The sequence below is a fragment of the Acanthisitta chloris genome, unplaced genomic scaffold, assembly GCF_000695815.1.
Source record: "Acanthisitta chloris isolate BGI_N310 unplaced genomic scaffold, ASM69581v1 scaffold24755, whole genome shotgun sequence".
Lineage (NCBI taxonomy): Eukaryota > Metazoa > Chordata > Aves > Passeriformes > Acanthisittidae > Acanthisitta > Acanthisitta chloris.
In genome coordinates this window covers 1-18,016 of record NW_008675681.1, presented here as the reverse complement: position 1 = coordinate 18,016, position 18,016 = coordinate 1, and the positions used below count along the sequence as shown (strand labels likewise).

Sequence of the window (18,016 nt, the reverse complement as noted above, 5' to 3'; positions counted from 1 at the left end):
ACCAGCACCGGCCTGGGAGCTGAGGCAGCCAGAGGCTTGTCCAAGGCTTGGGGCCGAGGAGCCACGGCAGCAGCCAACTTGTCCGACGCCTGAGGCCACGGGGCTGTAAGAGCCAGAGGCCTCTCCAGGAGCTGAGGCAGAGACACCCCGGGGCTGAGAGCCTTTTCCAGAGGCAGGACCCGCAGGGCCCCGGAGTCGGTAGCCTTCTCCGGAGGCAGTGGTCGTAGCACCCCAGTGGGGAGTGCCTTCTGTGCAAGTGGGACCCGCAGGGCCCCAGAGCTCAGAGGCTTCTCCACGGGCAGGACATGCGGTGACCGGGAGCCAGGGGCCTTCTCTGGAGACAGAGGCCACGGTGTCCCTAAGCTGGGAGCCTTCTCTGTGGGCAGGATCCGTGGCATACCCGAGGCAGGAGCCTTCTCCGGAGGCAGGGGACGGGGTGCCCCAGAGCTGGGAGCCTTCTCTGTGGCTGGGACCCGCACTGCCCCAGAGAAGGAAGCCTCTGGAGGCGGTGGCACTGCCCATCCAGGAGCCTTCTCTGCAGGCAGAGGTGGTGGCACTGCCAATCCAGGAGCCTTCTCTGCAGGCAGGATCCGTGGGACCGGGGAGTCGGGGACTTTTTCAATGGGCAGAGGCCACAGCACCTCAGGACTGGAAGCCACCTCCAATGCTGAGACCTGCTGCTCCTCAGAGCTGGGAGCCTCTTCCTCAGACTGCGGCTGCGGACTCCGGGCAGAAGCATCGTCCAGCGGTTGAAGCTGCTCAGCCTCGGGAGGCTCATCCACTGGCTGGGACTGCAGCGTCCCCACCGTGGCAAGAAGTCTGTCAGACAGTGGAGGATGCAAGCATTTCGTGGGGAACTCATCCAGCAGCTCAGGCTGCTGGGTCCTGGTGTCTAGGAGGGACTTATCTGATAACGCCAACACCCCGGAGGTAGTGGGAGGCTCGTCTGACAGCTGGAGCTGCAGGGCACCGGCAGTAACAAGCGACTCCTCCAACAACTCTGGAGTTTCTGGACTTCCCGGAGGAGATTTGCTCGGCAGCTGAGGCTGCGAGGTGTCACTGGAGGACTCATCCAGTGGCCAGAGCACCGCGTTGGAGGGAGGTTTGTCGGGCTGCTGAGGCCGCAGCGCGACGATGATGGGCTGCTTCTCTGCCTGCAGCCTCAGGGACAGGGCAGCCTGGGGCTTGTCTGAGGGCTGCAGGCGGAGCGACAGGGTGGTGGGAGGTTTGTCTGAAGGCTGCAGCCGGAGCGAGAGGGTGGTGGAGGGTTTGTTGGATGGCTTCAGCCTCAGTGACAGGGTGGCAGGGGGTTTATTTGACGGTGGCAGTCTCAGAGCCAGGGTGGCAGGTGGTTTGTCTGGTGAAGGCAGCCTGAGGGCCAGGGTGGTGGGGGGCTTGTTTGACGGCTGCAGCCTCAGGGCAAGGGTGGTGGAGGGCTTGTCTGATGATGGCAGCCTCAGTGCTAGGGTAGTGGGGGGCTTTTCTGGTGACTCCAGTCTGAGGGCCACAGACTGAGGTGGGCTGTCCAGGGGCTGAACACTCAGGTCTGTGTCTGTAGGCAGCTGCTCCGGTGGCTGCGTGTCCTCACCATTAGTCAGAGCTTCTATGCGAGGCACATACTCACGAATTTCTCCTGGCTCCAGAGGATGAGGCCCACAGGGATCGTGCTCTGTACAGCATAAACGTCCATCCAGCTTAGAGATGAAGAGCATGCCTTCCCTGTGCTGCTTGCAGAAGGACCTGGGGCACATCTCACAGAACGAAGCTGCTTCCTTACCACACACATCACACTGATGCCATGGGCACTCCCATTTCCCTGCAGCACAGACACGGGAGAAAAGACACACCTTAGGAGTGGTGCAAGGGGAAGAGACAAAGGCCTGCTGCAAAGGGAGTTCCAGGGAAAGTAGGAACACCCCTGTAATGCTCTCATATGATTCTACATGTCCTCCTCAGTTTCTGCCATAGCTCCAGGCTTGATGGGCAGTTAACAGGAACCTGCACTGTTGGAAGCAACAAGGGCAATGACAATCATGACAAACACAAGCCACATGAGGCCAGACCAAAAGCCTATCTGGCTCCAGCACAACACTAACCAACAGAAGTGCCTAGAGAAGACACCTCCAGTCTGCACATCTCTGTGGCTCTGATTTCCATGGACAACAGCAGTTGTATCTGTACACAAAACCCCATGGACCTTTTAAGGAGATGTGTGAGATTCATCTTTTAATTCTGGGCCAACAACCCCACTTCCTGTTTATCAGAAAGAAGAAGTGAGAGAGCAATAGTCACAAGGGGTAAGTTTCTATTGCCCCTGTACCCAAGGGCATCTTCCTTAACCTCTGGCTGAGTATGGCCATAATAAAACAACAATTTAAGACGAAGCCAAGCTAGCCCCTGAGAAGCAGAGTGCTCACAGGGAATCTACTGACCTTCAGTATCAACTCCACCATGGGGGAAAACAACACTGCACTTCAGAAATTGATGCTTTTCTTGCTTGTAGGTGACCTCATTTGTTCAGCCCCCAACTCCCAAGGATCTACCAAATGCTTCTCATCAGTTTGTGGACACAAGGAACAGTAAGACCCTTTGTACCCAGGGCACAGGATGCTCAGTGTCCGACCTCTCACCAGAGGATCAGCAAGGATCCAAGTATACCCTCCACCTCTATGCTCCCCCAGCACCCCATCTCCTTGCTGTCCCTCTTGCTCTCTGCCTTGCTGGAGAGCAGCTCCCTGCAGAGCAGCCGTGGCGCAGAGCAGCCCGTGCTCGGTGCCGGGGGACAGCTACAAACACCAGCCAGGCCAGAGCTCTTCCCAGCCTCCCTGAACCCAACCCACACAGCTGTGGCTATGACTACCAGTTCTTTTCCAGGAAGGCTGGGCATTGCTCCATGCACTTGTGCAACAGCAGCAATCCACTCCCCTCTCTCACACTGCTTTTCCCCTGGGGTTGAAGACAACACATAGCATGTCTTTCCCCTCCTCTGAAGCCAGTCCAAGGCTTCTGCTCCAGTCTCAAAATATCTATGCTGCTTTTCTGTCTCTTTTCCAATTTTTCAGCATTCTTACCAAGTGGGGATGTTTAACACTTCACATGTTTCTCTCCTTTCAGGCTCACAGTGCTGCAGCACCATCACTGCTCCCTCTGCAGCAGCAGCCCAGAGAGCCACACAACCCTCAGCTGTGCTACTGGAAAGACTCTGGGACCATCCTCCTTATAGAGGTAATTTGTACAGATGGAAAATAAAAAAAGTCAAAACCTGCTAGTTTATTGCAGTAAGGATAAATCCTATCAAACCATTCTAATGGTGTTTGACAGGATAAAAGGCCTAATGAATGAGCACCATCTCCAGAGACAGCCCAGAGCTCTTGGAAGTAAGATCACACAATTAGCTACATGCAACAAGCAGGAAATTCCAATTACTCAACAGCAATGCCCATAGTAAAGGAAACATTTGAAGTAGAAAGTGCTGAACCTTTCATGTCCTGCCTGATACGCTGAGGAGAGGGCTATGTGCAAAAAGAGTAAAATTGCTACAACTGACTGAAAATCATTCTCAAAAAACAGCTACTAATGGTCTTGTGGGAAACTCAGGACACATTTCAAGTGACATCCTTCAGGAGTATACTGTAATCTGTATTTTAAGTTAAATTTGTGGAAGCAGAACAGCAAATACTCTTATAGAAGCAGGTAGCTAACAACAAGGCTGTGAGGGATTGCAAAAATCCAGTTGGACAGGCTCAGAATTTAAACTGGACACATGCTCTTGCACCAATAAGGTGTGATTAAATAAAGACCAGTGCTAAGCAGGATTGCAGGAGGGAGAAATGAAATAAACATGTGAAAAGGATCAAGACAGAGACTCCAGTATGATAAGGCAAATCACAAACATCACATAAATATAAAAGATATTTTTGCAAAATAAGTAAAATATAACATTCTGTGACATTTTACATAAAGCACAAAATGTAACTATTCTCTTCTGTCTGAGCTACAAGGCCTTGGCTGCAATGCAGTTAAAACACTCTTGTACCACAGTCTGAAAAATGTGTAGGCAAGTGGGATACAGTCCAGAGCAGGCCAAGAATAAAAGCTTTAGAAAACAGGAGCTGCAGTGAGAGGTTGTGTTTGGATAAGCCAGAAAGGACTGAGACAAGCCTCCCAGTATGTAAAAAAATGTGTATCAGAGAGCTGGAAATCCTTTGTGCTTTCAAGTCAGGCTGTTAGAACAGACTTTTCAAATGGAAAGCAGAGGAAGAGGCTAAAGGCTGGATTCTCCCCTATTAGACTTCAAAGCACAGGAAAGCTTGCCAGGATGTTACAGCACATAAAATGCACAGAGAGGTGTATTCAGGTGTATTCCCTCACCCCGAATCATGACTCCCTAGGGATGACCTGCCCTCCCACTGGCTTTCACACTGCTCTGAGAGTCTGTTCAATGAGCCACCCAAGCTCTTCTGGAGAAAAGCCCTGTTCTCTCCAAAACTTAACACAGGCACACACCTCATTTCTGTGCTCTACAAAACATGCCACTAACCCTTGTACACCTCATGCCAAATTACAGCTGGAGGTGCTGAATGCTCAGTCCTGGCTCCCGTGGCATAGACAAACACTCTGGCAGTGACTCTCCTGGCTGTCACTTTCAGGAACTGCTCAGTTCCATGTTTCCAGCCTCCAATCTGTTCAGGAAATACCCTACAGAGCTGTACAGAGAATTTCTGAATGCTTTCAGGATTAGATCAAAAGATCTACAACCCACTAAACAAATTCATTCAGTGCAATTGCTTTTATTAATTAAATTTATTATCTTAGCAAAAGAACTCAATTAAGTTTGATGAGTTGTTCTAGCTAAAAACTTGTCATCTGGTATTGTTTATATTCTTACCATTTAATCGAGGCACTTGATCAGCTTTTCCATCCTCCTAATCTGGCAGACATCAGGCTAACTGACCTACCAAGACTCAGGCCAGACTTTCTGCCTTTCTGAGCATTGGTTAAACCTGAACACTTGTTAAAGGTTGCACAAACTCCCAACCAAAACAAACTGAAATACTTCTCTCGAGCAGCAAATGCAACTTAAATCTTTCCCTCTAATAGATGTTGTTTTACACCTCCTGAGCTACTAATGAACTCAGAGCTGTTTTATCACTCATACAGGGAGCCTATTTTGTTCTCTGCACCCAACTGCAAGTACTTTTTCTTTCTTTTTATTTCAAATTTCTGTCCTCATTTCACCACAAACGAGGATATGGTTTGATACTGTTCTCTTTACTATGAACTCATGGTTATTTAGACATATTTAGACATAGGTTGTTTTCTTACTCCTATTTTCCACCAGTGTTTCTCCTCAGCTTTTATCTCACTCAATTGTCTTCAACTTTAGGGCAACAGCCACTCTGAGGACCAACATCTCAACTACTGCTGGGACTGTGCTTTACTAGGCCCCAAGGATGGGAGTCAGCTCACAATCACCATTTCTTTGGCAAGGACCAGCTCCCCCTTCAGCAATTAGTATATCTTTTTGTGTTCACAGTGAGGTGAACACAGGCTTATCCAAACTCAACCAGGATTGAATCGTTTGGGCACACTTGTTCAAGTGAGAAAGACTTCTCTAAATGTTAAGATGCTGCAAAGGGAGTGCGAAGTGATGAGCAGCACCTGGGACACCTTGAGCCAACCCTGTGAGCCAAGCAGAGCCCAGCCATGCACAGCACTGACCTGCAGGTCTCTTGGTCAGGTTGAGGCAGTCTGCATGGTACACCTTGGGGCAACCTGACTTCTTACAAGAAACCAGCTGCCCTCCATCCCCGCAGCTGAAACACTCATCCTCTCTCTCCTTCATCACCTCTGCCTGCGACCTGCGCTTCATCTGCGGCCGCCTCTTGAGCTTCTTGGACTTCTCCTCCGTGAGGCTGGGCTGGCTCTGTGGGGGAGACAACATGTTAATGCAGGGCTCTGCCCCTTCCACCTGCTCCCTTCCTGCTGCACTGGAGAACTGCAAACCATGCCAACAGCAATCCCACTGCCAGCCGTGCCTGCACCCTGTGCAGCATCTCTAGTGCTGCTCAGTATTTGACAACCAATTTGCTAGAGCAAAGAGCTCTCAGCCTGGTTCAACATGGAATATATATCACTAGCAACAGTAGAATGAGGAGCTGGGGCTGCCTGGTGTCACTGAGCTTGTATCACTTGACAGATTCTGCAGGTCCTCAGTCTGGAACCAGACTGGAAGCAAGGAGACCCGGAGTCTCTTTCCAGGGCTTTCCTGCACTTTTGGATGTTAATCACTTCCCTCTCCATTTCCAGTTTGAATTCATCTGTGACCAGTTTAACCCTGTTTGTTCTTGTGCCAATGCTGCTCTTTTCCACCAGAATCACAGAATCATTTAGGCCAGAAAAGACCTCCAAGAACACTGAGTCCAACTTTTGAACTATTTTCTCTCTCCCTTAGGTAACCTCTGTGACACACTCTCCTCCTCACTAACCGAAACTTTCTCAGTGTGCATGTTCAGTCTTCCCAATGGCTTTTTTCTGCCACTATTGAGTTTATTTACCCCACACAGAACTTACAGATTCTACTTCACATGACACCCCAAGAGGCTGTGTACAGCGACATCAACACTTCTCCAAAAGAACAAGAAACGCCCCCTGAAGCACCACCCACGCCTGCTTTTTCCACAGCTGCACAACAAAATAAAGCTCAGTCCTGCAGCAGCTGAGCTGCACAACTGCTCCTTCTCCACCACAACTGCTCAGCCATGACCTTCTCATGGCAGATTTGTTTCTGCTGCGACCCTCCAGGTGTATACTATGGCACCTCCCATCTCTGAACTCCAAGCCATCCCATTATACTGCTATTCCTTTGGAACTGCCCCATCCTCCCACTCTCCCATGCTGATGACAACTGACATTGTTGTGTCATCAGTGCAGTTAAATTACAACTGTGTAATGAAATAACTACAACTGGTCTCAAGATAAGCAACTTAGGAGCTTAAGTGCTCTTCTCTGGCCTAAGGTTTCCTTCAAAGCTGCTCCCCCCACCCTCCCTTCAAGCCAGGTCCTCAGACCACTCCTAACTCCTGCACTGATCCTCTCATTCTGCCAAGTACTCAGCTGACACAGATAATGTTCCCAGTCTTGACCTTATCAAAGCACTATCAGTTTACTTAATCTAAGCAGACATAAGCTAATTTTTATGCCATTTTCTACATCTCATCGTGTCCAAATATGTGTTCTCCCTGCAGAACATCTGTGTGCTGAGACGATGCCTGTGAGGTGATTTTTTGCATCCTTTACATATATAGTGGGCACTACTTTCATCACCAAAACACTTAATTCCCTTTGTCTCCAAACCTACAATTTCAGAACTCTGCAGAGTTGGTTATCCAAGCTTTTCTGCCACAAATGAGTTACATCTCTTGATTGTTTCCTTCCCCTTCACGTGTGGATCTTTGTTTTCATACCATTCTTCCCCTTGACAATGGGGACAAGCCAGGCCTCTCTTATCACTGAAAATGCAGGCACTGAATTGCCTCCACCTAAACTATTCCACTCTAGTACCTCAGTCATCTAATTACAAAGAGAACAAGGAAATTCCTTAACAGCTAATTTGAATATCTAAGAGAGGTCTAACAGCTGGACTAAGCGATTTCCACTTGCTCCCAGCAGTACAAAAGACTCCCAAGAATTCTTCATCACTCCCAGTTAGAAAGGACACTTTTAAGAGTGAACTTCAGTCTAATCAGTTTTGTCTTGCTGTATCTTCAGGAAGCTTAAAAATGCATCTACCATGAGAGGAATTTGGAAAAACAACCACCCCAAGGCACTGTTTTCTCGGGTATTGTTTCTTAGCCCATCTCATCAAGATGGAACGAGTTGCCTCAGGCATCACAACGGAACATTAATGCCAACTAAAGGGCACCTTTCTCTGATTTCCATTGTGCAACCTGCAATTTCAAGGCAAAAATGACAGTCAAACCATGTATAACACAGAAGCAGCACAAAATCAATTGAACTTTAAAAATCACAACGCCAAAAAATGAACTAAATACATCAGACGTGTAATTCACCTCATCTGTCAACTTCTGAAGACATCAATTTATTTTTTTTTATATCAGTTAATTTTTTCCTGCAGAACTAAGCTCCCTGGAGAATTCACAAAACCTTCCTTCTATATTGATGGGGCTGAACAACTGCTGCTGGAGCTTTTAACCCTTAACTGTGGGCACACAAGCTGCCAGAATCCACATGCCAGGGCAGAGGGATTACAGACTGATTCGGTGAAGCACTTGAAACAAAACAACAGCTGAGACACGGGTTTAGAGGGTGACTGCTGGGAACTCAGCCAACTGCTCCTGTTGTTTCCTTTTCCCAGTGAGAACCAGCTCACACCAGGAGGTAATTGCAATCAATTCCTGTTACTGCAACATTACAGTTACAATCGAAGCTCTCAAAAAAGTCAGGTCGTTCCAAAAGCCACTGATTTTTTTCTACTACAGATATGGCAAATTTCTTAGTCCTGTCTGATGTGAAAACTATAGTCAGTTAATTCAAAGATGGATAAAACCAGGGAGTTTCTTATTGCAGCAAAGATGGTGAGGTCAGAGCCCTTCTGGCTGTAAAGCAACTCCAGTCTGAAGGAATGTGAGTTTGTTGACCTTCCATGCATGCTCACAATTTACTCAGGTCTTTACTTTGGGAAACGAGCCGAGTTCTGTTTTCTTGGATATCCCATGAAGTCTTTCCCATGCCTGTCCTTTTCTCCTTCAGTGCAATGCAAATTGTCATGGTAAGAAGCAGAAAATTCTGGAAGTAAAATCTTTTTTGGTGTAAAATAAAACTTCCTGGCGTTATTTATAGCAACTGTGACAACTGAAGTCTAAGATCTGCTCTCTCATAATGACAATTTGAATATTTAACTCGTTCCAAGCAATGTTCTCATGGCCACACTGACACAGGATTATCTCTGCAACCGATGAAGAGGTGATTTGGAAGAACAAAAGCTGAAAGGATCATCATACCTTTGGCCTTACTCCTAGGAAGCCACTGCAATTCGGGGCTCCACACTTACAAACGGTCTTTCCATTTCCCAAACACTCCAGATTGTAGTTGAAAGTCAGCTCAGTCCCTGGCACAAAAGCAGATCAAAACCAAGCAGGTTGTAATGAACTACAGGGCAGAACATTTTAGTGCTGAAGTAAAGGCACGTTTTAAATATAGACAAATGACTGTCACCACTACACAAGGACACCACACTATTAACCTCCCCATAGTTCTGTGTGGACTGAAAACTCAGTGCAGCCACACACACACTACAGCTAAAAAGGACATTGCCTCCTGTGTCAGGGTCATTTCTGTAAGTCAGAACCACAACCCTCCATTGATCCCAGAGCTGTATGTGTTTCATTATGTCAGTGCTGTGTTAACTTTAATGCCCATGTGAAAATGAAACTTAAATATCTTACCAGGGAGCTACAAACCCTCCCCATTTCCTTACAGAACACCCCAGGTTAAGTGCAGGCATTGATAGAGTCTTCCTTACCAGCTTTGATATTTACAAGAGCGAAGAGCCCGACGCGAGTATCGCCGTTCACACACCACTTCTGTGTCTCACAGTTGGGCTGGCAGCAGTGGTTCATGAACCGAGCGTAGTTGCCCTTGGGCCCAGCATCAATGATTCGATCCTGGAATTGGAAAAAAAAAAAAAAACAAACCCCACAACCCAGAAAAATAATATTTTAATCATTTCCTCCTCAAGCCGCTGCACCCAGGTGCCAGTGTACCAAGAAAGCATTAATTGGCACTGATGTCTGGCACAGGCACCTGCAAAGCCCTTGAGTTTGTGTGTGTCAGTGACATGTGTTGCTGTGTTGTCTGGACAATCAACAGCCAGCCAGCCAAGCAATCTTTGTACACTGATGTCTCTGGTCAGCACTGCCAGATCATATGGCAATAGTCTCCTGCACTTCATCTTCCTCTTCAGAGAGGCTCCCAAACAGCCAGGGCAGTGCTAGTGCTGCTTTCTGGGAAGCAAGTTCTCCCTGTGGCTTCAGTACTGGGTAAACACTACATCAGCACACTTCCAAGGCAGTGCTTGTGGTTCCAGGCCTCAGCTTCTGCTTATAAGCAAAATATCAGTTCCTATTTCTTGCACATCAGTGTATAGCAGGAAAATAGGAAGAGCATGGAAGGTGAGGTACAAATCTGCACAGCACACTGACAGTGGTTACACTGCACTGCAAAAGGGAGTTGCAACTGAGATTTCCTTGTGTAATAAGGAGGGAGATAACAACACTTGGGTTTGCCTCTGCTCCCACCCATCAGCTAGATAAGGAGAACAAGATATGGATGGTGTGAACATCCAGCAAGATGAGGGAAGAGACAGAAAGCAATTACAAGTTATCCTGTCCCACACTCAACAGCTTCTTCTCATGTTAGCTTTCATGGTTTCTTTCTCATCTTTCTTTGCAGGACAAAGGGTGGAAAGCAGCTGACAAAACCACTTACCCCTGACAGCCAGGAGCTCATAGAAACAACCTGGTCCCCAGGACCCACCGAGGAGTCTGTGGGTGTAACTAACTCCATCACACTACTGAGAGCAGCAAGACCTGGAAACAGGATCTACTCAACTGTTCGCAGACAACTGCCTCACCTCTTATGAACAAACTCCAGAGTCGTCTATTCAGACTTTCCTCCTAATCCTAACCGCCAACCTGAAGCTTCTCTACTGCAAGTCAAGTTAGTTTATTTAGTCACCTCTTCAGAGGAAATGCACACCAGCTTCATCAGCAACACTTAGCGCCTTTTTACTGCCTGAAGAAGATCACTATCAACTTTTCTTTGCAATTATTTACTTCTGTCTAGGATCCTGGCAAGAGAAATTCCTTCCACATACCTTATCCAGTGTCAACATGTAGAAATTGGTAATGTCATGTTCCTGAGCATAGCGGATTCGGGCTCGGCACTCCTCTTCATCAATCAGCTCCCCCACATACTCATTAACAAATTCACCCTGCCAGAGAGAAAACGACAAGCTGGTAAGACAAGACAAATCCCCTCCAGGATGGAGGGGCATCCACCTTTGTGCTAAAACTCAGCTCCTGTTTGCTTCCTAAAAATCTCTCTCTGCGCTTTGAAGCCAGTTTGACCTATAATCTTCACCAAGAACCCTGAATCATAGATCTATTTCACACGCTCAACAAATAACTCCAAATAAATTAAATAAACAGATTATTCTTTGTGCTATGGAAAGAATGAACACCCAGGGACAGCATAAAAGTTAACCACAAGAACAGTTCTTTGCTGCAAAGCTCAAAGCACTGCCTAACTGCATTCCAGCTGGAAACAATATCCCTTTGGGGACCAGCATGATGCACCTAGTGCACCTACATAGAGTTCCGCTGCAGTGAGGTACTATAGGGCCACAGTACAGCCATTAAAGGGAACCCCAGCTCTGCTCCAGTGGTGCTAATGGGTCCCTCCCCTAAAAAACTGAGTGTTGCTGTGTCCACACTGTCTGCTGAAAGTGAAACAGATGCATGGAATGGCAGAGACATCCTTTAACCTGTGGCACAGCAGGCAGCAAAGCCTCAAAATGACACTCACTTTCTTCTCCTGCTCTCCAGTCCTCACTCCTATCATGTCATTACTCCTTTTCCAGATATTATTCTCCTTCTATACTCATTATCCTCTGCTTCACTTCACTATTAGCTTTGAGGTTATTTTGGCCTTAACACTCTTCCTTCTCCATTCAGCACAGATGTATGTCCAAAGAACTATCAGGCTCTGGATTCAAAAACTCTACACAAGTGTTTTAGCTGGAGGTACCACATCCAACAACAAGAACAACCATCTCCAAGGCATTGAGAGCCAAGCCTTGGCTCCAGTTTCTGATACAAGATTCTGATGCTGGAAAAGCCTAGCTATATGGGGGGGAAGAATAATCAATCACTGTTCCTCATCTGGAAATCCTGAGCACTGTCAGGATTGGTATACTCAAAGCCCATCATCCACACAAACAGTCAGAGCAATCATCTTTCTTACCCTGTGGCACATCAACATGCAAACCATTTCCTTGGTCAGCTGAGCCAAAACATTCCTGTCATGACTGGAAAAGTTAAATTCATCCATTTCTTTTCTAAATGGCATCCTACAGCAACAAGTCATCTTCAAACACAGTTTGCAGAGCAGCACTGAGCAAGAAAGGAGCAGCAAGAGGACTGGACACGCAGAAAGAGCTCACATACCTTCCTGATGTCAGTTTTGGCCTGCAAGCCCCAGCCTCGTGCCAGCGTGCGGAAGATCTGCACCTCGGGGTACTGGCGCTTGGAGAAGCACTGGTTCTGGCAGCGCTCCCCAGCGGGACACACCATGGGGTGGCACTCGTAGAGCAACATGCGGTTGATGCACTCGGAGTCCAGGCCACAGGGGTTTTCATCCGTGGGTTTGCAGTTGCACCGTGGTATCTCAGACAGGTCTGCAGTGAAGATCTGCACCTTCCCCACGGGTCGGTTCACCTGTAAGGCACAGGAAGGACATGAGCTCTTGAGGACAACAGGTTATCCCAAAGGCACTTCTATACCCAACCCTTCCCTACGAGCTGATGGGCTGCAGCGAGTTAGCTACAGTGAGGGGCAGGACATGAGTGTACTTCTGGGCTCACTGTTTCAAGAGGTAGAGGGTTAGAGGGAAGAGCTCAAGAGGATGCAAGTTCCCCCCTTTAGCATCACCTGATGCAGTGTGTAATTCCATGGCCCTGGCAGGACAAGTGGCTACCAAGTGTCCCCCTCCCATCACCACTGTGCCTACATTCAGCTCAGGTGGCCCAGCTGGGCTCACACCATACCCATGATCGACACCAAACCACTTTTTGCATCAAACTGCACCTTCTCCAGTCTGAGTGTCAGGTGCTTTTCCTTAGCTTTTCCTTACTTGCCCTGGTTTTTGAATCTGTTACCATCAAGCTGGTTTGTGCTCTCAGCTGTGACTATGAGAACCAGGCAGGCACTCCTGTGACAGAGCCTACCACGCAGTTACCTCCCTACCCAACTGTCCTGCAGATGTAAATGGAAGCCAAACCAGACAAGGCTGGGGTTGGAAGGCCCAAAGAGGAGCTCAGAGTTAAGCCAAGGAGCTCTCTAAAAACCGCTCCAGAAGGAAGCAGAGTGCAGCACCAGGTGGAGAAGCGACTGGCGTGTCTGTGCCATGAGCTGGGTCCTTTGGGTTTGGTTAAAGGCAGCGAACGCTGAAAGGCAGCAACAGAGAGTCAGGACTTTGGAGAGAGACACTGAAGAAAAGCTCCTTGTTGTTCTTTCCCCAGGTGAGCCATCAGCTCCTTTTCCTCTCCCAGAACATGAAAGGAAGGGATCATTTAGCAAAACTATTTCAGGCCCCATATAATTTATCTAGTCCCGCCCACAGCGCAGAGTTTCTGCACTGACAGCCTGCCTGAAGCCCAGACCTGATCCTCCTCCTTTGTTTTAAAGCAAACCTTGCAGAAATCCCTCATTAATCTCTTCAACAGTCTCCCTGCTGCCTTCTAGTACTGCCTCCCACCTCTGACCTGCCTTGGCACTTATGCTCTCCTCTGCTTTTTCCCATCTCTTACCCAGACTCATCACCTCACTAAGAGTGCTGAAGCTCACAGGATTAGGTCAGTCCACCACTGGCACCGCTTTGGCACTGCATCACACATGCCCAGCACACCTGCTGGAACAATACCGGGTGATGCCTGGACTAGCCACAACCCTGATGTGATGAAGGATCCCAAGTGTATTTTGCAGCAGCCTCTCATGTTGGTGCTCCTTGGGATGGACCTCAAGGTGCTGATCTCCTTAGAAGGACAGAAGTGGACACAACCAGCTTCAGCCATTCCACCCTGAAGCTTTCTCTAGTTCACAGTCTGCTCTTGCAAACTGCTTTGCTTTCAGAGACAAACAGCTTGCACCCAGACCTCAGACGAGCTGCCATGACTAATGACCACAACAGTTATTATTTATACTAAAAGGGTATTTCAAAGGCTCCAAACTGCTTCCAAAGTTCCTTCATGTTGCGGCCAGAGACAGGCCTAAAAATAGCTGTAATGAGAAACTATTTCCTCCACCAAAGCTGCCTGGCCCATACTGCTGCCACAGCATTAGATTGTGCTTTTTACACCGTACGGTAACTCATGCAAGATATACCTGCTTGCCTAGAAATCCTAGCTAGACATAAAAAGTGCCAGCAATCAGTAAAGCTTCTTTAGTTTGCCACATAAAAAGGGAAGGAACAGATGGAAGCATTGAAAAAACAACACAGTTCCTGAGTCAATGAGTTTCTGGTCAATCAGGACCCACATCACCAGCACAGGCAGCTGCTTGGCTCTCCTCTCAAGTCATCTCCATCCTGTAGGATTTCTGTTACTGCTCCAGTTCTAACTCAAAATACAGCCCTTAACATGAACAGTTCCACAAAACTCAGGAAAAGGGCTGATATTCCAGCATCTACACCTGCTTTAGCATTTCTGTTCAGTCACCAACTGACACAGAAAGAGATGAAAACAATACAGAGATGATACAAGATACTGTGGGTTATCACTCTCTACCCTGAACTGCCCCCAGACCATGTCCTGTCCTCCACCATCCAGTTTGCCCACCCTGCCAGCAGCAGCATGCAGCATTTGAGCACACTGGGCATTACTAGCACTCTCCCCTACGTTCTTAAGGTAGAGAGACACTTCCTTCAGACCACACAATGACATGGACAGCACAGACATGTCTGTATCTGTTCCACTAAATCACAGCACCTATTACTGGTGCCCATGAAGCTCTGAGCATACACATGAATCCTTTCTATGGAGGACAACTAAGATGCCAAGAGGACCAAAGTAACTTACAAATACAGCCAGACACCCAAACAGTGGAAACATTTCTGTATACCTGTGAATCACCTGCACCGACAGCTCAAGGCTTCTCTTCCGCACCTACCCCCCACCACCTCCCCTCACCTTGATATGTTTGTAGGGAGGAGGTTTCTTGTCATTCTTTTTGTCTTCCTGAAGCTGTCTCAGTTCTTTCTGTGCCTTCAACTCCTCAAATCTCACAGCAGCTTCCTGGAGAGCTAAGTGAGAGAACAGGCTGTGTTAGGAGAAACTCCCTCTGCTCACAGAGAGCTGGGCTGCCACTGTCCACCCTGTCCTCACATTTCCACGAGCAAACCAGACTGGCTGTGTATTCCAGAGACCAAGGTTCACTGGAGGGGGTGAAGAAAAGGCCAGTACAGCAGGGCAGCCACAGGAATTACAGAGTCAGGGACCTGCCCATGATGGTGAAGCATCCCAAGTGTCAGCTAGCTTCGCCTGCTCTCTTGGGCAGAGGTGTCAGGCAGCTGCATTCACAACTCTCAAGTGCATTTTTACATCGAGGTAATGACTGTATTAGACAGAGGGAAGCTGACAAAGCAGCAGCTCACTTGGAGTTGGAGTGGTTATGTCAGAGCTGGAGAAGCATTTATGATCTGTACACCCTTCCCTCTCCCTAGGAGTCAGGCAAACGAATATTCTGAGCACGTGGGATGACAGACAAGCAGCAGCTCATCCTACAAATTTCATTTCACTTCAGTTATATGAAGACATTTCTCTGCTACAAGAACGCCACTTCTCCAAATGGGAATGAAGAGGAATAGAACATTTATTTCCTTGGATGAAGACAAGTTACCTTTCTTGTATATGCCATCCACGCCTTTCCCCATTTTGTCTTTGCTGCTGACATCACCTTCCATGTAAGGGAACACACGAGCCTGGTGGGTCCATAGGTAATCCTTGGAGCCGAAGAACAGCACAGGGAACTCACCAATGTCATGTTTCATTTTTTGGATGTTGACAGGAATTGTCCTAGGATGGCAAATCTCAGCTGGCCACCACCTGCAACACAGGGAAGGGCAGACGTAACCTCTGGCGTCCCCACTTCCAGCGACCTCAGAAGTATGCTAATGCTTGAAGACATGGGGAAAAGTGTGTGAGGGCTACCAGCAAGGCCGGTGGGGAGACAAGAGGCTACTGGAGGAGGAAAGCTCATGTTTACCAGCTGCTGTGTGCATGCAAAAAAGCCAGAGGCTGCTGCACTGACCCCTGCAGAGAGAAGCTGCTGCTTCTCACCTCAATCACAATGAGCACTGCATGAAGAAGGGATGGGGACAAGGCTGTTCTACCTTCACCTACCTGTAGCGCCCAACTTTCACCCAGACTACTTCTTTGTAGTGTGGCTTTTTGCCTGCCTTGCAATCATTACAATACCAGCTTCCCTCTGGCATCTCAATGTTTAGACACTCACGGTGAAATGCAGCTGGGCACGACTCGCAGCATAAAAGGCTGCCCCCTGCAAAGAGAAAAAGGAGGAATTTATCAGTCACTGTGCAGAAGCTCTGGACTCCACACTTCCAGGCACAGCTGAAAAAAGGGAATGATGTGCTCCTGCAAGCCCTTTTCAAAAGTTAGGCCCTACTCATGCTACAAAAAGAACCCTTTTAAGGGACTTGGGAGTGCTGGTGGCATAGCTCAGTATGAGCCAACAGTGTGCACAGGTGGCCAAGGAGGCCAAGGGCATCTTGGCCTGGCTCAAGACCATTGTGGCAGCAGGACTAGGGCAGTGCTCATCCCCCTGGACTGAGAACTGGGGAGGTCACAGCTCAGTGCTAGGCTCAGCTTTAGGCACTCACTGCCCAAAGGCCATCGAGTCCAGCCAAAGGCAACGAGGGCAGCAAAGGGCAGAGCACATGGAGAAGGGCTGAGGGAGTTGGGCTTGATTTATCTGGAGAAGAGGCTCAGGGGTGACCTCATGGCTCTCTGCAACTCCCTGACAGGGCTGGAAAGAGGTGGGGAATGTCTCTACTGCCATGGCAACAGGGAGAAGACTAGAGGGAATGGCCTTGAGCTGAGACAAGGGAGATTCAGAGTAGAAAACTTTCTTCACTGTTAGGCTAGTCAGGCACTGGAATAGGTTACCCAGGGAGGTGGTGGAGTCACTGCCTCTAGAGGTGTTTAAAAGGTGTCTGGATCTGATACTGGAGGATCTGGTTTAGGGGTTACAGCAGTGTCATGTTAATGGTTGAACTTGATCTTAGAGGTCTCCTCCAACCTTGATGATTCTATGATTCTAAGGATCCAGAGAAGATCCTAGCCAGAAGCTGGACTAAAACATGGATGGATAGGAAGGTAGACTCTTCTTTGCAGTTATCATTGGGACACTCTGGACAGTAAAAGCTTCTGCCTTCCCTAACGAGTTCCCTTCAGGGCATTCCTTGGCAACAGGGGACCCAGCACAGCCCATCTCACCTTCTGAGCAGACAAAGCACCAGCTGACGTTGACGTGCTCGTGGTTGCGGCAGCCCCTCCGAGCAGTGAAGTGGTTGGGGCAGATGATGCTGTTGGAGGCAAGGACCACAGAGCCAGCAGCGAGGCAGAAGTCGTTGGAGTGATAAGCGACCGGACAACGCACACAGCGCATCAAGCGACCTGCCACCACATGACACAACACCGTGAGTTCCGAGAACAGGAGAACTCTTTCCTACTAAAAGCAGACTCTATCCATGCCTCAGTTCAAAATGAGCAATCACAGGTGATCTTCCAGTATCTGAAGGGACTACAATGAAGCTGGAGACAGACTCTTTGCTATGAACTATGATGATAGGACAAGGAGTAACAGGGATAAATTGAAAGAGAGGAAATTTAGATTGGATATTAGGTGGAATTTTTTTCCTGTGAGGGTGGTGAGACACTGGCACAGGTTGCCCAGGGAGGCAGTGGATGCCCCAACCCTGGCAGTCTTCAAAGCCAGGTTGGATAAAGCCTTGAGCAACCTGCTCTGGTGGGAGGTGTCCGTGCCCAGGGCAGGGGGTTGGAGCTCGATGATCTACTAAGCTCCATTTCAACCCCTTAACATACTGTGACACTATGATAATCACCAGTGATCTTTGGAAAAGGAAGCTGACCTTGAATTTTTATAGACCATCTGTGACATACTCACTAGATTCCTATTAA

General features: G+C 48.3%; 1 protein-coding gene across 1 annotated transcript in view; it reads right to left on the bottom strand.

Annotated features, from left to right (window-relative positions):
* The window catches only part of LOC103803313 (histone-lysine N-methyltransferase, H3 lysine-36 and H4 lysine-20 specific-like), a gene marked incomplete at its 5' end in the record, with an annotated part of 18,034 nt that extends 543 nt beyond the window's left edge, over positions 1-17,491 (bottom strand). Inside the window, 10 exons of the mRNA XM_009075860.1 lie at positions 3-1,816; positions 5,722-5,926; positions 9,024-9,130; positions 9,545-9,686; positions 10,898-11,014; positions 12,249-12,518; positions 14,987-15,099; positions 15,696-15,901; positions 16,199-16,355; positions 17,312-17,491. Coding sequence (XP_009074108.1) covers positions 3-1,816; positions 5,722-5,926; positions 9,024-9,130; positions 9,545-9,686; positions 10,898-11,014; positions 12,249-12,518; positions 14,987-15,099; positions 15,696-15,901; positions 16,199-16,355; positions 17,312-17,491 — 3,311 coding nt within the window. The remainder of the gene's footprint in view (positions 1-2; positions 1,817-5,721; positions 5,927-9,023; positions 9,131-9,544; positions 9,687-10,897; positions 11,015-12,248; positions 12,519-14,986; positions 15,100-15,695; positions 15,902-16,198; positions 16,356-17,311) is intronic.
* Positions 17,492-18,016: the final 525 nt, after the last annotated feature.